The sequence below is a fragment of the Camponotus vicinus genome, unplaced genomic scaffold (assembly GCF_025532165.1).
Source record: "Camponotus vicinus isolate PSW18456_S1 unplaced genomic scaffold, iyCamVici1.0 SCAF_10, whole genome shotgun sequence".
In the NCBI taxonomy this organism is placed as follows: Eukaryota; Metazoa; Arthropoda; class Insecta; order Hymenoptera; family Formicidae; genus Camponotus; species Camponotus vicinus.
Window position 1 is genome coordinate 18,029,330 of NW_028141946.1, and position 24,587 is coordinate 18,053,916.

General features: G+C 26.8%; 2 protein-coding genes across 5 annotated transcripts; both read left to right on the forward strand.

Moving 5' to 3' along the window:
- The first annotated feature begins 1,360 nt into the window (after positions 1-1,360).
- LOC145960387 (uncharacterized) lies at positions 1,361-10,218 on the forward strand. Of its 3 annotated transcripts, XM_083079807.1 has the most exons (8): positions 1,361-1,619; positions 1,735-2,176; positions 2,300-2,445; positions 3,420-3,570; positions 3,737-3,913; positions 4,061-4,376; positions 9,061-9,208; positions 9,861-9,956. In XM_083079807.1, the coding sequence occupies exons 1-8, from the start codon at positions 1,480-1,482 to the stop codon at positions 9,883-9,885; spliced, it is 1,545 nt and encodes a 514-aa protein (XP_082935933.1). In that variant the 5' UTR covers positions 1,361-1,479; the 3' UTR covers positions 9,886-9,956. The 3 variants fall into 3 exon arrangements, with proteins under 3 accessions (XP_082935933.1, XP_082935932.1, XP_082935934.1); XM_083079806.1 differs by lacking the exons at positions 9,061-9,208; positions 9,861-9,956 and adding an exon at positions 4,466-4,760 and having other exon boundaries at positions 1,365-1,619; XM_083079808.1 differs by lacking the exons at positions 1,361-1,619; positions 1,735-2,176; positions 2,300-2,445; ... (1 more) ...; positions 3,737-3,913; positions 4,061-4,376 and adding an exon at positions 8,485-8,523 and having other exon boundaries at positions 9,861-10,218.
- A 937-nt stretch (positions 10,219-11,155) lies between these two features.
- On the forward strand, positions 11,156-17,866 carry Tko (30S ribosomal protein S12 technical knockout). Of its 2 annotated transcripts, XR_014435376.1 has the most exons (6): positions 11,156-11,300; positions 11,623-11,670; positions 11,738-11,785; positions 16,394-16,618; positions 16,733-16,931; positions 17,390-17,866. XR_014435376.1 is itself a non-coding variant. In XM_083079991.1 (5 exons), exons 1-5 carry the CDS (start codon positions 11,237-11,239, stop codon positions 16,861-16,863), a joined length of 516 nt encoding a protein of 171 aa, XP_082936117.1. In that variant the 5' UTR covers positions 11,156-11,236; the 3' UTR covers positions 16,864-17,021. The 2 variants fall into 2 exon arrangements, 1 of the variants encoding a protein (XP_082936117.1); XM_083079991.1 differs by lacking the exon at positions 17,390-17,866 and having other exon boundaries at positions 16,733-17,021.
- Positions 17,867-24,587: the final 6,721 nt, after the last annotated feature.

Consider the following 24,587-nt stretch of genomic DNA (forward strand, 5'->3'; position numbering starts at 1 on the left):
TCAGAGGTATTTTATATTTATATTTATAAATTTATATTAATTTTTAATTTTACTCTACATTTATGAACTTTATATTAATTATGTTATATTAATTTCACATTTTATCAATATTCGTCGCTCAACAAAATAATTTCGTAAAAACAAAGTGATGAAAGGGATAATTAAAATTATTACTTTAATAATTTAAATTATGCTTGTTACTTCAATGCATATTTCTCATTTCTGATTACAATTTAATGCGGGGGGATCAAATTCTAGTAAACTCGAAATCTTGATGCGTCTAAAAGTTTAATAAGAGTTATAAGAAGCAACCAGTCAATTCTATGCTACACGCCATTTGATACAGATTCGCGATTCATAACTTGTTGTTATGGTACATTATAATTTCAAATTTTTTTAACTAAATTCAATTAAATTATGAATACAAAGCTTATCCTGTCTTATATAATTGTCTTTCAATTGTATTACTTAAGAATATGTTATTTCTTTATATAAATTATTCAAAATATAAATAAAAGAAATTTTTTCTTTCTATTTTATTAGTCTTATTCATTTTTATTATTTGGATTTTGTGATTAAAGAAAAATATATTTATTTTATAATATAAAACACATAAAATTAGATTGCTGATACACATTTTCATACTTTAGTTTAAAATTAGCACTAATACGATTATGTTTAATGTAAATATACATTTACATAATAATATTCAATTAAGAACACATTTCTTATATTTATTTATTTCAAGATTTTTTTATTACTCTTAAAATTTACTTACATAACATTATATGTGTGTGTTTTGTTTTTCATATATAATGTCTTTTAAAATTAAAGATGTACCTGTAATACACATGTAACACTATCATTTTTTTGTAAAACTTTCTGTTTATACTTTATAGTTTCTATTCAATATTATAAAGCATTATATACAATCAATTTTATTTATTTGAGAATTGTAAAGATTAAATATTTTTTTATTGTATCTTTTCAGATTTAATTTTTATTTTATAATGTGTATGACATGTAGGATCAAAATATTTCTACATATTTAATTTTTTTACAATTTTTTAATTTTTCATTTAAATATGATATAAAGTAAGAAATTTAAATATATGCGAGATTATCGAAACAGATGCATCTCGATATCACAATATTTCGATGTCATTATGTGGATAATACAAATTGCTATCTATTATTATAGCGGCACAATTACAATTTGATTAAAGAAAAAAAATAAATATTAAGATTTACATATTATTTGATTTGTTCCAAATATTAATTTGTATATAATTAAAAAATGTATATGTATTTGAAGAAAATATGATATTCAAAATTTTCTATCTTAATTTTAGATGTTCTACTGCTACGAAACAGTATTACGCACAGAAACCCAAGAAAACTTTTAAGCATTTAAATTTTGAAGAACAAATAAAAGTAGGAATAGTGTGCATCAGAAAGCTACGATATTATGTATCATTGATGTCCGACAATAATTTATCGACAACTGACAAAAGAAATTTGGAAAACCTTCTATTTTGTGTTGTTAACAATTCTATGACTTATTATTTTGTGTTGGATGAGATAAATAGAATTATTTCTGCACAATGCCACTTACCATGGTAAAATTCAATAAACTAAATTGTCATTAATAATATAAAAATTAATGTATATATAATGTATATATAATGTATATGTATATAATTATTCTATAGTTAACCTTTAAATTTTTTTCAGGGCACTCGGTCAAAATTTGACAACAAAATATAACTTCGGGCTAATTTTCAGTTGTCTAAATCAATATCGATACGTAGAAAGAGTGTTACATTTTTTTTTTAAGCCGAAGAAAACGCTGCTTTTAGAACGGCTACTTACCGTTATAATGCAATATTTTCAACCTCATGTATCTTATTCTGTCATAAAAATGTGGTTAGATAATATTTCTCAAGAAGTATTAGATCGCCTTAAAATGAAACATCCTGCGCATTCAATATTCTCGACATCTATAGAGCAATTTCTTTTTTGGAGAAACAATAATATAAACGATCATTTCTGGGATCCAACAGAAACAATGCAAATTATGTGTGTACTTGAAAAATATATCTTTTCGGAATTAGATATTCATAAATTGCGTCAATTATTGATAATATCTGATCTCGAAGACAAATATATAGATTGTGTAAGTAATTTTACATTATATTAAATTTTAATAGTAATTTGTTATATTTTGCACAAAAACTACTATTTTTATATTTTATAAATGTTTTAATACACAATTTTTTAAATATTATTTATAATATAGATTTCAGAATTTTTTTCAAGATATCTATTAAGTACTATATATCACTGTGTAGCCAGAAGACTTGGCACATGCTGCATTCTAATGCCAGTACACGATATACCTTATAAAATACCAGGAGAAATTGAAATCGTATGGAGACTGAAATAGTAAGTATAATTTTAATTTATAGTTATTTTGATTTTTTTGGAATTTGTGTGTGTGTGTGTGTGTGTGTGTGTGTGTATGTGGGTACACATATGTTATATTTAATACTTTTATATATTTAACTCTTTTACATTTAATACTTTTTTAAAAAGATAAGTTACTGATTTTTTGGTTATTTATATAATCGATAAATTGATGAAATAAAATACTGTAGTTCAAAATATTTCCTTCTCAAACATGTAACAACACTTTATATAACAATCTCTTTTTTTTTTGGTAAAAGCTGAAATTAATCTTAGAACTTGTAAATAGAACAATATAGTTTCTTTTATGAAAATCTGTTTTATTTATTTATTCTTATTATACATTATAAGCAAATTTACACATTTAGACAATTAATTTAGTAAAAGAATGATACTGTTGTTGATATATCTTGTATCTTATTTTGATATGTATATAGTTATATAGAATTTTTGATCCATATCATTATGTGAATTATATACTTTTCGAGGAGTGTATTTTAGTAGATTTTAGATTAGCAAAAAATATATGTATAAAATGTATTCGTTGATATAAAAATGTCGCATGCAATTGTAAGTACATGTGTAAAAAAGATATGCATAATTTTATATTTTTGCAACGTTACACTTATAGAAAAATGCGATTACCAGTCTTATTTATTATGTTTTCAAAAAAGTAGCTGTTATTTTAGTAAAAAATTATGTTTTATTTAATTATATTTTACTCTGAAAGTATTAACTTTTTTTAACGAAATAACAAATATGATGTGAAAAGAAATTAAAATTTTTTTCCAATATCATAAGCAACTATTTCTCAAGTAAAATAGATTTATGCACGTTTTTTATCAATCAATTGCTCAGGAGAACATAAGTATCAATTATAATAAACATTCTTTCTATATATCTAAACATATATGCCTGTATATATATAATAAATATCTTTTTATTATTTTTAGTAATACAAAGACACATTGGGATAATGAAGAGTATTTTTATATAAGAAAGGTATCGCGCGTGCTAAATTATCCATTAAATATTTTCACAGGAAAATATCACAAATACAACTATCCTTCAGCGCATTTTGATGACAATTCTTGGCAATTCCACGTAATATTTTATATTACATTTTATATCAATAAATAACACTTAATTATAAGTCTTAATAATATATTAAGTTAATGAACTAATACATTTTATAATCAATGAATGCAAGTAACAAACGTTATTTTTATTTTCTTGTCTGCAATTGAAGTTTTGTTTATCTGTTTTTTAGACACTATACAACATCATGATATATTTGAATCGTGAACTATGCAATAAATGTATAAATTATAAATGGAAACTTAATACGATATCCGAAATCCTGTTAAATTTATCTGATGAAGATATTGTACGGTCAAATCATCTATGGATTAAAGATTATTACAAAAAAATTACAGAGGTAATAGAGGTAAGTTATTACACATCATGTAATATATTTTAATATTTGTTTATTAATAAATAAAGAAATTATATTAATTATAATTATTTACAATTTAAATCATTATTTTAAAAATCGACAAGATATTATTTAAATGTTGTTTTTACATTTTCGCAGGTTAGATCTGATGATGCAATAGAAAAACAATTAAAAGAAAAGAAAGAAGAAATTATATTTGATGTGGGAACGATCGTAACGTATCGGCCACGAGATTTGAATTTGTTTGACCATTCACGAAATTATGATGGGGTGATAATTGGTTGGCATGATAAATATGATGATTACATGTTTTTCAAAACATGTGATATGTTACCATATTTAGGTGAATATTGGGTATACGATTTTTGTGTTTTCGAAGAACCCTCAGATAATGTCGATCAACGGTACTACATAATTCTCGCCGAAAATAATACATTATTTTATGCGCAACAAGGTATGAATATTATATATAAATCACTTATGTTTTATACAAGTGTATGATCTTTCATTTCTACAACGTTCTATGTTTTTTTTAAATTTTAGATCATATATCGATATGTCCACCAAAAGAAATCAATAATATAGAATTAGGGCGATTCTTTTCTAGATTTCAAGGTACTCGTTACGTACCAAATAAAAGCTTGGAAGAAAATTATTCAAATATATTCAAATTATCCATGATATACATATACCGCAATTTTCGTAATTCGCATTTTAATCATTAATTTAGATAAGTTATTATAAAAAGTATTTTAAAAATATTTTAAAGTATCTTTAATATACATGTAATTTACAATATAAGTGTATAAAAATTATATATGCGTAATAAAAATATTTTAATATTTTCATGAAGATATATTGAGATATATTGAGTTTTGTAAACATCAAAATTGGAATCACAATATTAAAACGATAATATAAAAAATAAAATATATTAATATATAATTATTTCGAACAATATGTGTGCCATTAAGTTTTCAAGATTTATTTTAACCACGACTTGATCGCGATGAATTTTGTCTTGAGTTCGTAACACTTGTCGCAACAATATGTTTCGCAATTTAGCATGTGTAACATCCGTATATGTGATACTACTTTGACAATTTCATAAAATATCTCGTGCTGTAGAAAGAAATTATCAATTCATGCGTATATATTCTACGCATTTTGTAATTTTTTTGTTCGTGTACTTGTAATATAAATAATGAGGAAAAATATTTTTTATTTCTAGATTTAATGCAATAGTAAGAGAAAGAATTATAATGTAAAGATCTGTGTAAAACTTATTAATAACTTACAAATTAAAACATTAAATTGTAAGACTTTGAAAAGATTAAGATGAATAAATAATTTTGATATTCTGTATATGGAAGGACTTTTACCTACAAAAATGTCTTCTCATAAGTAAAAATTGTTATAGGCATTGAGATTCTATAATTTTATTTTAAGCTTAAATTCAAAAGAGCAGTAGTATAGCAAAACTGTTTAGCAAGTAAAATTTGTATTTTGATAGAATGTACTGTTCTGCAAAATATTTAAATACATTATAATTAAAACGCAATATTCTAATATAATACAATATTTTTATAAATATTGTTTTTCAAAACATCTATCAAACAGAAAAATTTTTTTATAATTATAGACAAACGTAAAATCTAAAAAGAAAGTGAAGAAAAATTGGAAGTGAATGATGGCTGTTGTAAATTTAAAATTATTATTTCTATCGTCGATCTTAAATATAAAAGAGATTTTTAACTGTTCGATTTTGAATTTTCTAATTTTTAACGTTTTGAAACAGTTATCAAGCCATTCAAACAAAATTACATTGGAATTAATATAACGTTATAAATCTCAAAATATATAATTAAATATTCCAAAGATATTTTGGTGCATTATAATAGCATTGATTAAATATGATTTATATATATATAAGATATCTTGTAATTAGTTTTGTAAAAAAAAATAAAAATATAGAATGGTGACTATTTTTCATACAATGTCTGAAGTATTAGATAAAAAAGTCTAGATTGTGAAATAAATCTACGCATGCACATTATAAAAAATATTCTTTTAAATACAAATGATTTTTTTTTGTTTTCTCATCATGAAACTAAAGTAATCAGTCGGGCACGTTAGAAATTCAAGAACAAAGTATGTAAAAAAGAAAAAATAGATCGAGTGTAGTAAAAGATGTATAATTGAAACTTTTACTAGCGCCTACATATCCGGTATCTGCTAATATCCTCCGATTTCACGATTGTGGATATGGTTGGAAGTGGGGTGTGTCGATGCAACCCTCTCATTTACGCAACAACTGTTCGCGCGTGATCTTTGATGCGAGCGCGATACACCTTTCTCCACTTGCCCCGCAGAAAATTAGCGATATGACGTGCTCTATCGCGTGACATGTGCATCGACATATCGTTAAAATCTCTCGCGCACTAACGTATGTAAGACTTCACCAGCCCTTTCGACTGGTAAAGGTTTATCGAGAATTTATCTCGCGTTCTCTTTCTCATGATTAACGAGCCTTTTGACTTTTTTCCACTAATTAACAACCTGTTGTCGAATCGAGTTCAGGGCAGTCCATTTGTAAAACGGTAATTATTCCGAGCGTTGTAAAAATAATACGTTTACATCAGACAATAATATATACCAGTGGTATTAAACGCTTGATTCTTTATTTCATAATATTTTTTGTTTAATTTTTAAAAAATGTTATCGTTATGCATTTCAATACTTGAATGAGGGAATAATAATTGAAAGATTAATTTTAATTTTATTTATTTATTTCTTAACTCACGCTTTTTTTGGCATTGGATGCCTTCCAGTTTTACATTTGTAAGTTTTGCGTAATGTAAATAAATTCTTTAGATATCTAAAGTGAAATATCTACAACGTCTGACGGTATCTAGAATAAAATAGAATAGAAATCATTACAAAATAAAACTGAAAAATGGAATAATAATAGTATTAATTAATAATAATAAACTTAAAATTTTCAGTTATATGTGAAAATAAAACTAACATAGCATTAAAAATAAATAAATAAAAGTAACATCAAATACAAATAAGAATTAAAATCAAGATTATTTTCGTTGTGGCTCATCGCTTAAAATTAAAGATAAAATTAAAATTACAATTAAAATTAAAATCAAAATTAAAATCCAAATTAAAATTAAAAATTGAAATTCAGTATTAAATATTATGTGTATTGCAATTTAAAATAAAAAAATTTGAAGCTAAATATTGAAAATAAAACAAACTCAAAAATCAAAATAAAAAATCAAATAATAGATTTAAAATTTAAAAACATCTTTGATCAAAACTGACAAATTTATTTTCAAGATTTTAATTTTAATTAAATTTATTGTATATTGTCTTGTAAGGATAATTTCTTAACAAAATGTTTCTTTGTTATATTTTTTCTGTAAAAATTTTAAAGTTATTGCATTATTATTATTGGCAAGTTCCTTAAGAAAAAATAGTGAGGCAAAGAGATCGAAATTTTATGCCATATGTTCAGATATCTTTTGTATTTTTTCTTTTCTCTTTTGTCAATCGTAAGACATATAATGAAGTGCCATAGAAAGGAAAAGAGGCGAACTGGGCAGAAAGATGACTGTGTAACCGAACTGTGCAATCGAAAACCGTCGTCGCATAGTGAAAGTTTCGTTATGGATGAAATTTAAGATGATTGAAAAATGCATATCTCTATACATATATCATATAAGTGGATCAGAATGAATCATGTTTTGATAAAAAAGAGAAATGTCGTGTACGATTTAATCTTCATATTCATATCTTTGAAGATTAAATTACTAATTCTAGAGTGGAACTGTCTTTTCAAATTATGATCTTATTTAAAGCGACTAGATGATGATGATTATTTCAAGAGTCCAAGATTATTGTTTTAATTATTAATTTATTATGATTAAGAATTTGACGAATTAAATTCAATGACAACACTTATTTCAAATATTAAAATAAGATTTATCAAGCTTTATTAGCAAATTAGTTTTTTTTTACAAAAAATGTCTGATAAATATTCTTTTCTTAATATTTGAAATAGACATATAGTTACTTTCCGAAACCCTGTACTACCCTGTACTTACCCTGTACTATTTTATCTTATTCGAAAAGATTCGAAGAAGAATTTGACGTAATTTTAACATTCTTTTTTGATTGCATATGCATTAATATCACAGATATTTTATTAAACGAATGATTCTCCTTCGAGTGACGGATATCGATTAATTCTTAATTCTCACCATATCGATCGCGCGGTTTAACAAAGAATTTTCGTGACGAGTGCGCTATAGAAAAATCATTTTAGAAAGGCGTATTAGCCACGCGTACCTCTACCTTATTAACTCTACTATCGCTAAACTACTCCTACGTTTCTATCCAAGTGTGCATATTATATCTGCACGCATATTATATCGCGTAGATATACATACACGCGTATAATTCGTTTCGGTGAGATACAATACTATGAGAATAGACTTTACCAGGGTATAAAAGGGAGTATGTCTTGTCAAGTCCATCAGTTTCAATAGTGATCCCTGCATCGCCGTATCATTGTCATCATGAACGCTATAGTGAGTAATTATCGTACAAGTTATCCGTAAAAAAATGATTCATGCTTTTTTATCGTCAATAATTAATTAATCGTGACACGAAAATTTTTATCATGTATAATCTAGGGTCAGTTTTCATATATAATAATAATTTAGATTATAACATACATCATCTTTAAAATAAAGGTAAAGGTTTAATTATGAGCCGCACTTATATCTTTAAAAATGATACAAATTATAATCTAAAATGACGTTAATATAATAGCAGAGCAATATATAAGCGAAAATATTTTATAAGTTCACTTCTTAGTCATGTAAAGGCTCAGATATCATAGTGAATACTTATTGTTAGACTGATAATTAATATATTAATTAATACTTATTGTTAGACTGATAATTCATTTTAATCTTATGTCGAATTTTTTTCTCATCTAATAGTTATTTTTAACATATAATTATCATACAATACAAAATCCTAATGATCATATAATACAAAAAAAATTGTTTTTTAAAAATCATGAAGAAAATATGCTAAGTGACTTTTCTGCTTTCTTATAGATTCTGTTAACCGTCCTCGGTCTGATAATGCCTATTTTTGGGGAGGAGACGCAAGTGAAGAAACAAGACAAGAGAGGCATTTTAGGTTTAGGCCACCCTGGATTTGGAGGATCTGCGTTTCAAGGCGATTCTTTAGCGATTGGAGCTGGTAATATTTATTTAAAATTATTTTCTTTTTCATTCAAATTTAATAGATTAGTGACAGCGTGACATATCTAGGTTTCACATCGTAACGGTCAAAATTATTATACCAAATCAATTTTTTTTAAGTTGCATTTATTTATTTAATAATAATTTTTCTTAACAAATCAATAATAAAACAATTTTGCATGCATTCATTTTTACGAGTGCTTTTTTACACGTTTTGGCATCTTTTTACACAAGTTTTTAATTTTTTCAGCATGGTATCAAATTTTGATAAGCGACTTTTCCAATTGCATTTGTTTATTTTCATTTTCTTCAATCTTTTTTTATATATTAATTCACTATAAATTTTTAATTGGATTTATGTCTATTGCTTGCCTATATTTAAATATTTTTTGTAGCTAAAAACTGTGTGACGCAAAAATATTAACCAAATCTTAATATTGTGCGAAATAAGACTTCTTACTAATTAAGAAATTATATAAATAATTTATGATAAAGTAATAAAATTTCTTATGTGTAGAATAAATTATAAAAGAGAGAAATTAAGAGATTTTATTCTTTTTCATTTCAATTTATATTATTTATCATATTTATCATATTTATATTTATACTTTTTATTTTTCTAACAATTTTTTACATCTCTCTAATTTCAGGTTACGGGCAAAGCTATCTCGGTGATGCTTCTCTAGGTCATGGTTTTTCTGTGCCTTCCCATAGTTACAGTGCGCCGTTATATTCATCGCAATATTCCGGTGGTCTGGGATACGGCGGATTGGGATATGGTGGAAGAAGTTACTCTTCAGGAGGACTTGGTTACTCCGGGATAAGATCCGGATACGGTACAGCAGGATTCGGATACGGTGCGGGGTCTCAGGGAGGACACGGCATTGGTCTTAGCACCGGTTATCGTGGATGGTGAAATTACGAGCAATATTAATCAACATCGATATGACTCTTTTCTCGACTCTCTCTGTATTTCTTTTTTAACTATTTAATTTTAATGTTTGTATCATGCGGTTTCTGAATAAATTCTTTGTACTTTTTAAAATAACTATGGAATACCTTTACTTATAGCTTATTGCGGCGAAGACATCAACTAATAATTTTATTAACGGTGAACGTATAAATATAAATGAATTTGAAAAATAAATGAAATTTCAATTGCCACAGATTCATAATATCTCCGAAAAAGATTTAGAATCCTTGGACTTTACGTCAACTATTAAAAAAGAAGATGAAGCTGAAGGAGCACCAACTATATGCTATATATTTTGTACAATTACTTTGTACAATTTACTTCTAACAAGGAGATTATTGTCCGAAAACAGTCTTCTATTTCTCTCTCATGCCTCTCTCGTTCTCTTTGACTCCGTAATCGAATATTTATTTATCTATTTTTTAAGTAGTATCCTTATAGCACAATCATATTTAAAAAAATCATAGATAATTAATTAATGACAATCATTATCTATATTTGTAATATGTCTGTAAAGTAACTTATTATCTTAGCTTAAGCATTGATATTTCGTACACCGATTAATTTTCTGCCCTTAATCTGATCATTTAAAATGAAATACTTGCACATATATCATTACGAACATATCATTACGAACATAATAGGAGCCTTTGTTTTCTGTAAATTAAATTAAATTAGAAGAAGATTGGTAAAAAAAAGAAACCATTTTATATATAAATAGGATATTAATTAATTAATTTTAATATTACGTTATTAATATAATTATTAATATTAATATTAATTTTAATTAGAAATAATAATGATAATAATAAATATAATAAATTTAAATACAATAATGAATGTAAATAAATATAATAATATATTAAAGCTTTTCTCAAATAAAAGATAATTGATATTTTTATATGTTTCAGTTTCTTACAATCGGCAAATAGAATTTCTACTTTATCATATATTAGTTCTTGCTGCCACGTTCAGAGCATTGATATTTATTAGTTGACAACAGGACGACGCTAGGTTAAAGTTTAAGAAGAAAGCTTATTAATTACATCAATCATGAATGTCCTGGGCAGGAGTATAATGAACATAGCAAGAACTTGCGTAGCAAGTCCTACTGGAGGTATGAAATCATTGCGTGATATAATTTTAATATTTTCTTGATTATCTAACCTGCAATATAACCTCCAACTCTAGTAAAAAAGGAAAGACTATCAAGATAATTATTTTAACAATGAAAAGTTCATTTTTTTGCATAAATAACTTATTTGTTGTTTATCAAAAATTAAATTTCGATCTGTAGAATAAAATGTTCATTGAAATTTATAGACTCTTCTATGTATCTAATATTGTGTGTATACTTATACATATGCGAAGCTATCTTAGCTTTATATGCAATCTTTGGCATTGTTTTATATGCAATTTTTTGTTCATTTTTTTTCTAGGTAATGCGTCAAGTCTTACAAAGTTCTATGGGAATAGTTATATCCAAGGTAATCCTACCTAATATACATCAGTTTATTTAATAACGAACTGACATCTTATCCTTGGTATTAATAGGAAACTTACTGAATGCTGCAAGAACATGTGTGAATACAACATTGCAAGGTAATAAAATATTCCAGTTTTTACATAAATATACATAAGGATTATATAATAATTTTTTTGCACTTACAATGGGTAATCAGTCTTTATATCGAATGACATTGTCACCATTTATATCAAATATTCATACATTTTTGTTACGACAGCGATTTGCCTGCTATTTCTATTGGCAGTTTGATATTGAGAGAAATAATAAATTGTGTTTGCAAATATGGAACAAAGAAAGAAATATCTTTGGAAAGTTATCAATCTTAAACGGGCTGTTATCGACTTTGTCTTGTGAATATATATGCTTGGTTCATACATGTATGCCCTCTTTTATAATTAATATATTGCAATAGTTCTTTTTTTCATAAACCACAATTTTTTATTAACACTTGTCTATTATTTATATCGAATTATTCTGAATTATTACTTTTAATATAATTATTCATATAAAATATTTAATTGAGAAAAATCTATTAATATTATTTAATTATGCATATATGTTATTTATAAATAATATTGTGCAGTCACTCTTTTTCTTGCAAAAATTTACAAACAATTTTATTCAATATTACTTTTATTATTTATTTTATTTTTTAAATTAATTTAATTTATATTTTTATAATAATTTGTGAAAAATCTATGTAAAGGAAATCTACTGATATTACTTAATTATGCATATACATCCTTATTTATAAATAATATTTTGCAGTAATTTTTATTTTCATAAAAATTCACGTCATTTTATTCACATTATAACTTATTATATATTACTTTTAATAAATTTTAAATTACTACTTGTAATATAACCATCTTGAGAAATCTATTTTTTAAAATTATTTAATTTCGACTATTAATGATATACAACATTAGTGAAATGTTTTGTTTTCTAATAAAAATAAAACAGGTGATTTAATGATAATGACAGTATTTATCTTGAATTGAATTTATATATTTTTATATTACACAAAAGTATATGAAATTAAATTAAACGCGTATATAAAAGTAAATCCTCTTTATCCATAAAAAGAGAAGGATATTCTTGATAATCAAAAATCAAGATGCAGATTGGGATTTAAGAGACAGATCGGTAGTTTGATAACTCATTTACTGAAATATATATACTATGTGCAAAATGTTAGGAGCACACTCCTCGTATTTCCTGTAACTGCGAAATGGTCCTCGAGAGAACTATTATATAGGCGCTCTTTCAGATACCTATCTCTGCGATTTTCTCGGGTCCGGCAAGCGCGAAAGTAGTGTTCGAGATTTGAAGGAAGTCGGCCAAATTTCCCATCGGACATTCTTCCGCTGCGAAAATACGCGCAGCTTTCACCTCTTTGATTCCCACAGAGAGATCTCAGAATACAGAAAGGGATCCTATTCGCAAGAAAGGGCTCGAACGGCGTAAAGACGGTGCTCTGTGACCGACGACGAAAATCGTTGGGAATTGAGGGGGTGACGTGTCCATTTGCGGTTGACCAGTTGTCACTGGGGAGGATCAGGATGTACGGTTTTCGCGTGTTTTCCCCTTTCCGCTTTTCTCGCGTCCCTACAAAGGGCACCCCCCTTCCCTTCACACGTGAACCATTCATGAGAGAGCCACTCATAAGAACGTTTGCAAAGGACGCCTTATCTTAATTGAAGATTTCGTCATTTTCATAATCCTGCTGTTTTTATCTGCGCTTAGTTTCATGTTTTCATGTTACAAATATCTATTTTTAATATTTTCGTTTGCCATTTGATCGAGAGATTAATTTATTTCATATTCTATATATTTCTATATATTTTTCACACATTTAGCAGAAAACAAAATATATATATTTTTTTAAATTTATTATAAAATTATATATTTCAATTTACTAAAGATTTTTTCGTTTAAGTATCTGAAAAAATCGTAATCTTTAATTCTAAATAATTGATATATAAATTGGAATTTAAAAGATTTTTTAAAAATGTGTATCAATCTTAACATTTTCTCAATTTTCAAATTGTATATTTCTAAACATACATGCATAGATACGAGGAATACATATTTTTCTGAAAAAAAATCTCGAATAAATTAAAATATAATAATTCTACTATAATTGAGAAATGTTAAAATTAATACATATATTTTAATAAAGAATCTTTTAGGTTGCAATTTATATATCAGTTAATTTTATTTAAAGATATTTTTCCATACATTTAGATGCAAAAAATCCCAAGTATAAATTAATAATTTAATATTTATATATTTATATAATTAATAAACTAATGTAATAATTAATAATTTAACGTAACGAATATTGTATGTGTGTGGGATTATTAATTATTTATTTTCAACATATTACATAATATTCGACAAACATTTCGAATTTTTCAATCAGTAAATGTGACGAATGAATTTTTCCATTACATAAACTCGTAACTATAATAGAAAAAAATTTTTCTAGCGGATCAGGGAAACAAAAGATGGAAGAAAAGGTAAGTTTTGTAACTATGTAACAAAGGCGCAACAGCGATGCCGAAAATTTTCGCAATGTAATCTTGCGCATTCATCTTCGGAGAAAGGGGTTTGCCTTTCGTGCATAATAGCATCTCTTGGTTTAGTTAACCCTAACTTAGGTCGGATTAGCCAGTGTCCGGCTTTGGACATCTGTCGTATTGACGGACGATGGTCAGCCGAATCCAAAGTGAACAACAATAGTACGGTCCTCTTGCGCAGATCGCTGCGATACGTCACAGTTCAGCCACATCGAACGAAATTGTCACTTTCCTTGACATTTTATTTCCAAAGAATGATCATCTCGTAACGAATATTTTTCTAGAGTGACTATCACATTGCTCTCGTTTCGAAGAAATCTGTCTTCTCATCCGCTTTCTAAATTACATCTTTCTTTGCAATATGTCAAATTTTATCAATGATAGGGAATATTTAAAAAAAATATATACGTATGTTTTTAGAAATATATAATTTTAGAATTGAGAATATATAAAGATTGACACGTATTTTAATAAAGAATCTTTAGATTACAATATTAATGTATCAGTTATTTTAATTTAAAGATTACGATTTTTTCAGACGCTTGATAAACAATCTCGAGTCAAATATAAATGGCATGATAAAAATAAACAGACATAAAATAAGTAATTGTATAAACTATAATTAAAAATATTAAAATCAGATGTCTGCTATATGAGATTTTTAAAAAGTTTCAAAGTTCATATATTTATATTTCAAGTATTTTTGAAGCTAATTTTCAAAATCATATGATTAAGAGAAGAGTTAAGGTTTATACAAGTTTTAATTGTAAACCTTACAAATAAATTTATTATAAAATATCTTGAAATGATATCTTCAACATCGAAATAAAATTTATTTTGCGAATGAAATACTTTTATCTGTTCGTTTAAATATGTTTATTAGCATCTTGCTATTTATTAAATTTTGTAAAAATTGTAAAAAACGAGAGATTCAAGATTTAATAAAATAGCATCTTGCATAAACGTAAATTGCGTCTAGGCTTTTCTCTGCAAAAACACATTGTTTTCGCACAAAAGAAATTGTGTTTTTTGTGCGAAAACACATTGTTTTTGCACGAACGAAAACAAATTGCTTTCTTCGTTGTAGGAAAAGCTCATTTTTCACATTTTCACCGCGGGATTCTTTTCGCGCAAAACGACAGGTTATTAAGACGAGTTTCGATCTCTTTTTCGGTTTTCTGAAAGATCGACTACAAAATAATTCTTGAAAGTGTTAGCATTACGCTTTGCATATTGATTATATCACGGTTATTAAATAACAATTTTAAAATAGAGATTTCTCTCTCATGACGTTTACAAATTTACTTGGCGCTCATAAATCAATCACTTATATACATTGATAAATATTTTTACAAGAAACAATGCGATTACACTTCAAAGAAAATGTTTCTTTCTTAGAAATTATGCATACTCTCTTAGAAAATCGAAAACTCTTTCGCAAAAATACTTGCAAAAGAGTTCTCAATTTTCTAAAACCATGCAGGGGTAGTTTCATTGTAAATCTTTAGAAAGTAGACCTTATCGAAATGTGTTTCGCATTTATTAAAGAAAGAAACAAAGTGAGTTGGATATTGTGTGACATAATAAGATATCGCTTTTGCCATGGTATTCTTAAATTACCATAATGTTTTTAAATGACTTTAAAACTATATAAATCTCTTTCATGATAGAATGGTTACAAAACATTCGTTGCGTACATTGATTAGTCTAAATAATTTATAACAAAAAATAGAAAGATTTTAATACTAAATAGATAAATTCAAACAGGAAATGGACCAATAAGTCAGATGCAGTATTTAAGATGCATTTTTTTTTAATTCTTTAATTATCAATATTTCGATATTCTTTAATTATCAATATTTCGATCGTAATTATTTTTGTAATCTTCTCATTTTTTCATCATTATAAATCAATCATACAAGTCAATTTTTTTTCTTAGTTTTATGAAAGATAGCCTAAAGAAAATTAATCTTAATTACTGCGTTTGGTACTTTCGCACACATTAGCTATTTTCCTATTTGAATTTATATTTTATCTAAATTATTTTTTCGTTCAGTTACAATAAAAATGATTGCACAATTATTATTCATATTTATCTAGGATTAGAACAGATCAGATTAGGCAGCACGTTGTGGCAAATGCTCAGGAGAAATGGGCCATACAAGAAACGCAAATCTTCGAAGAATCCTTTTGACGGGCAGCCATTTATGAAGGGCGTTATTTTGAAAACTCTTGTTAAAAAACCGAAAAAACCTAATTCCGCAAATCGCAAATGCGTCATTGTACGATTAACGAACGGCAGGGAAATGACGGCGTATGTACCTGGTAAGTTTTGTAATTCATTACCTGGTAAGTTGTGTAATTCATTACCTACAACAAACAGACCTCTCAAGTATTTTCCAGCCACTTGAAGAGTTTAAGTAAATTAAATTATTTCAGGAATTGGTCATAATTTACAAGAACACAATATAGTACTCTGTAGGAATAGCCGATTGCGAGATGTACCTGGTGTTAAAATAAAATGTGTTCGCGGAAAGTACGACTTGCCGCATGTAGCTAAACGCGAATAGTTTATAATTAGCTGTCATTAATGTCTGTTTACGTTAGACGCAATCTCTACCCTCAGAGAGGACATCATGTAACGTTAAACACTTTTATTAATTATATACAACACTTACAATAAGTATGTATAAAAATAATAATTATTTCTTAAAATGTTTGAAAATGATATTTTTCTCTTTCTCTCTTTATTTTGTAAGAATTGTATAATTGAAAAATTTCTGTAACTCATAATAATATTTTAAAGTAGAAATATTTTTAAGTATCAATTGAATCAAAAGATAATTGTAACATTTTCGATAATTCTCTCAACTCTAATAATTCTACGAATTTTTTCAATATGGCTTTTGTAACAAATAATTATATGAAATGTTAAAAGAGATTTATGTTTTAATATACAATAAGAGAAATATATTTATTCAACGTAAAGAGTTGCGTCCAACTATCGTAACATTAATTTTTTTGAGAAATAATACGAAAAGTAAAAAGAAAAAATCGTTTCTACAAAATATAAGTAATATAAATATAATCTAATAGATTTTTAACGAGTATTGAAGATATTTTCGAGACTGTTACAAAATTGATGTTAATCGATCACGTGATTGGAAAGTGATTTTCACGGTTTCCGAGACCCTTTGCAAATTGCGGCCCTTTGACACAGTTTTGGATCTGCACCCCGCATTCACCGTTACCTGAACCATGCGGCTTAACGGACAATACACATCGGGATGTCACAGTGGGAAAAGGGTTGTGGCACAGCCTCCGTCCTCTTCACATTATTACGGCCGTGAACTTTACGCATCTGCAGCTTGCAATCTCCTTGCGCCCACGCAGCCACTCGCTATTGACCATATGACATGCTGCTGACCAATATTCCGACATTTCGGGAAGTCCGGCTCTCAACCTGAATTAGAATCCTTCGTCAAAGAAAAGCGACAAAGGAAAGCATCTTGCATGGAAACTTGCATTTTCTTACGTGAAGAACAATAAAGAGATCAGCATTTTTTCTTTGTATTCATACCTTTTCTAAACCTATACCTATTTATGTATTTTCTATGCGTTAAAATTATGTTTCAATATATATGGTCAAATTTATATTTTTGCAAAACTAAGATAATTGTATCGTAAATGTAGCTTTTTTAAATTCAAGCTCAGAGAGAATTTAAAAAATATGTCAAACGTTTTCTATTTATATATTTATATATTATATTTATATATTTATTTATATATTTATATATTATATTTATTACACACATATATATATTTCTTTTTAGTTGCATAATTTTAATTAAATGTAATATGTGTGTGTACGTGAATGAGAACCTGTTACAGAATACGTTTCGGGTTGTCCCGAGGGATGATGATAGTGCCAAGCGCCACGAGGCGTGCGTACGCCAGAATGTTCTATTAAACTTCCGTAACGTGTGTTCCCCTTATTTTGTGTGAAATACAGCTGACGTCATCGTTAATTGTTACTCATACGTAATGTTAATCGAATTCATTGATAATAAGTTTTTTCAGAAAAAAGCTAAATCATAAAATTGATTTATATTTTTGAAGCTTTATCTATGTTTTTAGAAATTATTTTTTCAGAATTGAATCTTTTATAAAAATATAATTTAATAGAGATACATTTCTAATACTAAATTTTATTTACATAAAATAGTTTTATTTTTAAATTTTAATTTTTCTCATTTTTTCATTGCATAAGGCAAACAAATACTTGAGCTAAAATTATATGGGATGAAATTATTAAGTAATCTACTTAAATTTATAACATTAAAAAAGATATTATTAAAATACATTTTGATATGATATTACTAAAACACATTAGAAACTAATTACATATGTTAAAAGCATATTTTGAACACAAATCAAATAACTTTGAAAAAAATTATTACGCTGGAGGAAAAGATACGTGATAAAAATGTCTAATAAATTTATTAATTTAAGTTGTATTATACATATGCTACATCATTTCTGTATGTTAATGTAATTTTAATTTCGAATTCCTTTACTATGAATCTTTCAAGAGAGAAAACCGTTCACATAATTATAATAAATACTTACCATAAATGGTAACTACGTAAATACCAATTTATATATCTCGATCTCTACGCTTTAATAAATTTTTTTTTTGACATTTCAAATTATTTTGTCAATTGCACTGGACAAACGATGCATAAACCTGCTTATGAGGAAAAAAGTACACATTACATGTATGTTCTCGAAATTTAAAAATATAAGCTGGATTTGTGTAAGCTTTCTATTAAAATTCTCTCGACATCTTACGCGCTTCAGGAGTCATAATACATCTAAAATATTAACTATCATCTTTAATTCTTTTATTTAATCTTTAGTTATCTATTAACTATTAAGTCATCTTAAATATATTAAGTATGTTTTATACAGTAGATAATGAAATTATTAAGAATGATATTCTGAATTTCTTAATGTTTCTTAATGAATCTTAGCATATATTATATACTATGTTAGCATATATTATATACTAAAATGTTTCAAAACTTAATATCAGTTGTGTAATTTTTATCGAAAATATAATTCTTAATGATCTTTAATGACAGTAAAATTGGAAATATATTAAGAATGACATAAGCTTTAGAGTAAAAGTATTATGATAATTAATACAGGACTTAATACTCGTGTGCAACGTCTTTATCGAATATATGTTTATATATTCATATAACATAACAAACACAAAATTATTATGAACTAATTAGTAATAATTTCGCTAATCAATCAATTTGAATTATTGAACATCGCGAATTAATCGATCTCATTTTGATTTAATCTATAAATTGAAATTCGGCAGAAACAATCTTACGCATTCGACAAACATGTAATAAAATATGTAACTAAAATTCTGTTTGAAATACAGAAACGTTTCAAACACAGACGTGCACAAAGTGTCTTCCGACACACATTGTCGCGACGAACTGATTCAACAAAACGATGACGATACCGAAAGAAAGTTTACAATACTCGAGTTTTCAAATGACTACGACGTTCTAGAAGAGGTTTCTCAAATAAATGTCATGAGTAAAGGTTTTTCATGGTTCAACTCTTTGCCGTTCAGCTTAGTAACCGAACACCATACTGCTCCGAAACTCGTCCTGCTCTCGTAGTTTAACTACTACTTTTTACGAGTATTTTATTTCATATATATGCCCAGCCGTGCCATTATTTTACATATATAATATTTAATAACATCATTACCCATTTCAAAAATTAATATAAATATCAGTGAGATATTTAATTTGATTCTTAAGCCTTAAAGAAATATTTTATAATTATAATCTATAAAATATCTATCTATAATCTAATAATTTAAAATATATATTTATTTAAAAAATATTTTATATATTTATGATATATAAAATTGATAACAAAATTATAAATTTTTGTAATTTATATATAATTTAATAATTAATCAATTCGAAAAATTAATTTGATTTATAATTTATAAATAAATTAGTTTCTTATAATTTTTTAATTACAATTTCAATTACAATTTCAATCAATTTCAAGAAAAAAAAGAAGATTTTTCTGTTATCAGATACAACTAATATAAAATATTAAATAATTTCTCTCTTTTTTGTGAAATCAAATATTTAATCCACTTAAATTAATTTTTAAGAGTAATATATGATTGTGAGATATTTTGCATAATAATAATATTTACATTTTTTAAATTTGACAGACTATCTCTAGATATGTTCCTCATATTTTTTCTAATATTCCCCAGATTATAGCTTAATCAAATAGCTGTATCAAATTTTATTATAAATAATTTTGATTATATCCAATGCTCGCTTGTCGGAGAGATCCATTTGTATGGAGTGCAAACAGAAGATTCAATGAAAAAAAATCTATTCGCGAGTGATGCAAATTAAATGCGAAATGATCTAACGAATGATACTGTAAAGTGAGGAAGATTTTTCTGAATGAGACAAATATAAACGAATACAACGTTAAAAAAATGAAATTTATATATACGAATTTTATAAATTCTTATAAATTATAAATTTTTCACATTATTTTCTATGGATTTTTTTAACTTAAATACTTAAACGCCATATACAGACTTTGCTCGTAAAATGCAACCACAGAGATAAGAGATTTTTCAAGAAGAAGATATCAATAAATTTGTTTAATATAATATTCAATTTTTTCAAAGAAAAATTAATGATTTGCCCTGAAGCAAATATCCATTCAGAGTTATTCTTTTTTTGTCTATTATGAATGCTTTTGATTTCGAATGTTATTTTAACTTCCCTTTATCTCCATTTTACCTATTTCTTTTTTCTCGAGGAACCGACATTTGTTTGCTTCTTTCATTTCTAACAATGATGTTATTTATGACCAAAATCCACCTACTTTGTGAGTAACAGCTATTTTCTATTATGTATTTCTATTTCAAATGATACATATGTGATAGAGTCTGGCTTATGGTCTAAACTGATCAAGAGGAATGTTAAAATTTACGACTCTGATAATTATTGCATGAACTGAGGCTTTTTAGTAATTTTTTAAATGATCTCTTTGAAACCTAACTATCTAACTTTGAATTTCTCTAAACGTATACATTTATCAAGATAATAATCATTCATTACAGTATTTTGTGTAGTTTAGTAATTGTACGAGAATAACGTTACATGTTGGATCAGTTATTGTCTAAAAATAATCAATCATGAAGAATCTATAATTGATGTCTCCATTTGCAATCGATAAATAATGAATGATAATTTTTGGCACGATTAAAATTTATGAATCCTGAAGCGTAATTAATGTAAAAGATGTGATTTTTATTACATATATATATATTAAAAATTCAGATTGTGTGCTGAAAATGTTGGTAACAATCTAATATCTTTGTCAATGCTAATTTAATTAATTATTTAATTTAGTTACTTACATGAGTCATATAGATAAGTACAAAATCAATAAAGTATAAAATCAATAATAGATCGCAGATAAATCGATCATATGACTTACAGTCGAGAAATTGTAAACAAGAAATCACGTAAACATTGCGTGTTAGAATTTATGTGGCAATACAATACGGGTATACTGCGTATATATATATGTATTATATAATATTCTTTCCATATAAATTGAATTCTTCCTCTCCAAAAGTACAGAAAATGAAAACGATAAAGAATCGATCTCCGCATCATTCGTCAATTTTTATGAAAATATAAGAATGCAATTTATTTAAATGCATATAATTTTAAAAATATATTAAATGAGAATATTAATAAAGATCCTCTCCTTCTCAATTGTTTAGAAATTATTTGATATTGATATATCTCAAATTAAAACAAATATTTAATAACGTATTATGTATTCACTTATATCCTCTTCATCCACAATATTTTACACGATTGAAAAAAAACTAAAAAACCAATGAATACACTTCAAATAAAGAAAATGTAAAATGACAAAGGATGCGATAATTGCAATTTATTATTCGCATGAAAAAATATTTGCGAGATCCCTATTTTTTCGTCGTTCGAGAATATGATCGGCGCTAACGGTACATCTGGCTATTCATGACAATCTCGCAAAAATCAGGCATTTCGGTGAAAAAGTGACGAGGTGGATCCGGACTATCCGTCCGATACCGTTACCACTATGGTGCACGTGAGTCTGTGCGAGGGTGCGGCAGATGCAAATAGCGAACGCATTCATCCGTCGTCCGGGACATCGGAAAATAACGGGTTGCGAGTCGCCGTTTGCGGCAACCATGGAAAATGTGGGTTATGCAGCCAAAAGAGCAGCGAAAATTTGTATACATGGGAAAGAGGAGGCGGTACGATGAATTGAGCGCGGGAGTGCTTTTCTATGAATGACAGGACGCTTTAAGCGGAGCCTGGAAGAGACGACTAAATTTGGCGTGATCGCAAGACATAGACATAATGAGAGGGTTGCCTGGTAAGTGAGTTGCAACTCGAGAGTACTCTTGTTCCTCTGACAATTTTCATTTTTATTTTGATACAAGTAAATTGTTCTTCGACGCGAATCAAGGATAAAAGAGGAAAAAGCATGAACGATATAAATTTTCATGACATAAAATTGCGATTTCTTTTTTCAAGAAAAAGAATATTGGCACGTGAATATATCTCGAGCTCCCCGATTATGATTATGCTTTTATTCGACTTAAGTTGTATTAATATTCATTGTTAGAAAAAATAATTACTCTTAAAGCAATCAATATTTTTTTTTCAAGAAAAATTCGATTTATCTTCTCCCGCAATTTCATTCATTTCTTTTTCATTGTTGTATAAAATGTTTTAAAATTACATAAACTTTTAGAGATATAAAGCACATATCAATTTTTGATTGTTTCGATTTGTGTTTTATGACTCGATAAATTAGACGTACAAATAGAGGTGCAAATAGAAAAAACTTATCTCTATTTGTCCATCTTATTTATACAACAATGAAAAAAAAATGAATGAAATTGTGAAAAAATATTGAAAATGGAGGTTGAAAAAATAGAAGGAAAATTTCGAATCTATTATTTTATAACATCTTTTCTCTCTTACGATTTTGTTAGATGCTACATTTGAATATATTGCAATACATTCGAGTATGCGGATAAACTCCTTTGCTCTGAAGTCAATTTTTCTACTATTGAAAAAGCATCCCTTTCGCTGAATCACAAAATAACGAAAAATCGAATGCGAAATAAAATATTAAAAATATAAAAAAAATATTGCAATATTCGTGACAATTGTTCCGAGAAATGAATTTGATATCAATATCATAAAAATCGTAAAAATATTGTAAAAATCGCGAAAAATTCCATGACTTACATCGATTATATCATTCTAAGAGATTTGATACAAGATGTACTTTAGACAGAAATGTGGAAACATATTTAATTCATTTCTAAAAATAAATAAATAGATTTCTCTAGAAATGTTACGGAGAAATAAAATAAATTTTCTAATTTTTAAATTCCGCTGAAAATTAGCTAAATAATGCGACTGTGCAAAAGAAGAATACGCTCTCGTGTTGTTTGTAACAGAAGGAGCATAGGACCAAGATTAATTTCACATACTGTCATATTTAATGGAGATATTACAAATCTTCTTGGACTCTTGCCATATTATTTTTTTCAAATGTTTCAAAATCTTAATTAGTATCGTGTCGTGCTATTGATTATGTCTTTGATAAAACAGTTGCATCAGAGAATCTCTCGTATTCGTCGATTTCAAGGTAAACAGTGATAATTCTCAATATAATAGCATTTGTATCTGTACGATAAATCATATGAACGACACATGGTTTCAAAGTGACGGTATTATGTCTCCAAAGAAAGGAGAGGAAGAGAAATACGACACATGTTCTAGAAATTTGACATCGCAGAACAGAAAATTTATTCTCTCATGATGCATTTTTCTTGGCAAAATTATTAAATAAATAGGCAAATATTAGATAATAAAGATTCAGTGGTGGCAAAATCATTAGATAAATAGGCAAACATTGGGTAATAAAAATCCAGTAGTGGGGTAATTTTAACGTGAAGTCACGAGACAATCTTTAAAGACAACCTTTTGGGCGTGACCTAACATTTGGAACATTTTGGAAATCGCCAAAAAGGACGGACACGCGTCGATCTTGAGTTGTGGCCAACAGGTAGCACCATTTCCCCCTCCTAAGGGCTCTTGTGTGGGGCCTTAAAAGTACAGCTATATAAGCTTTACTC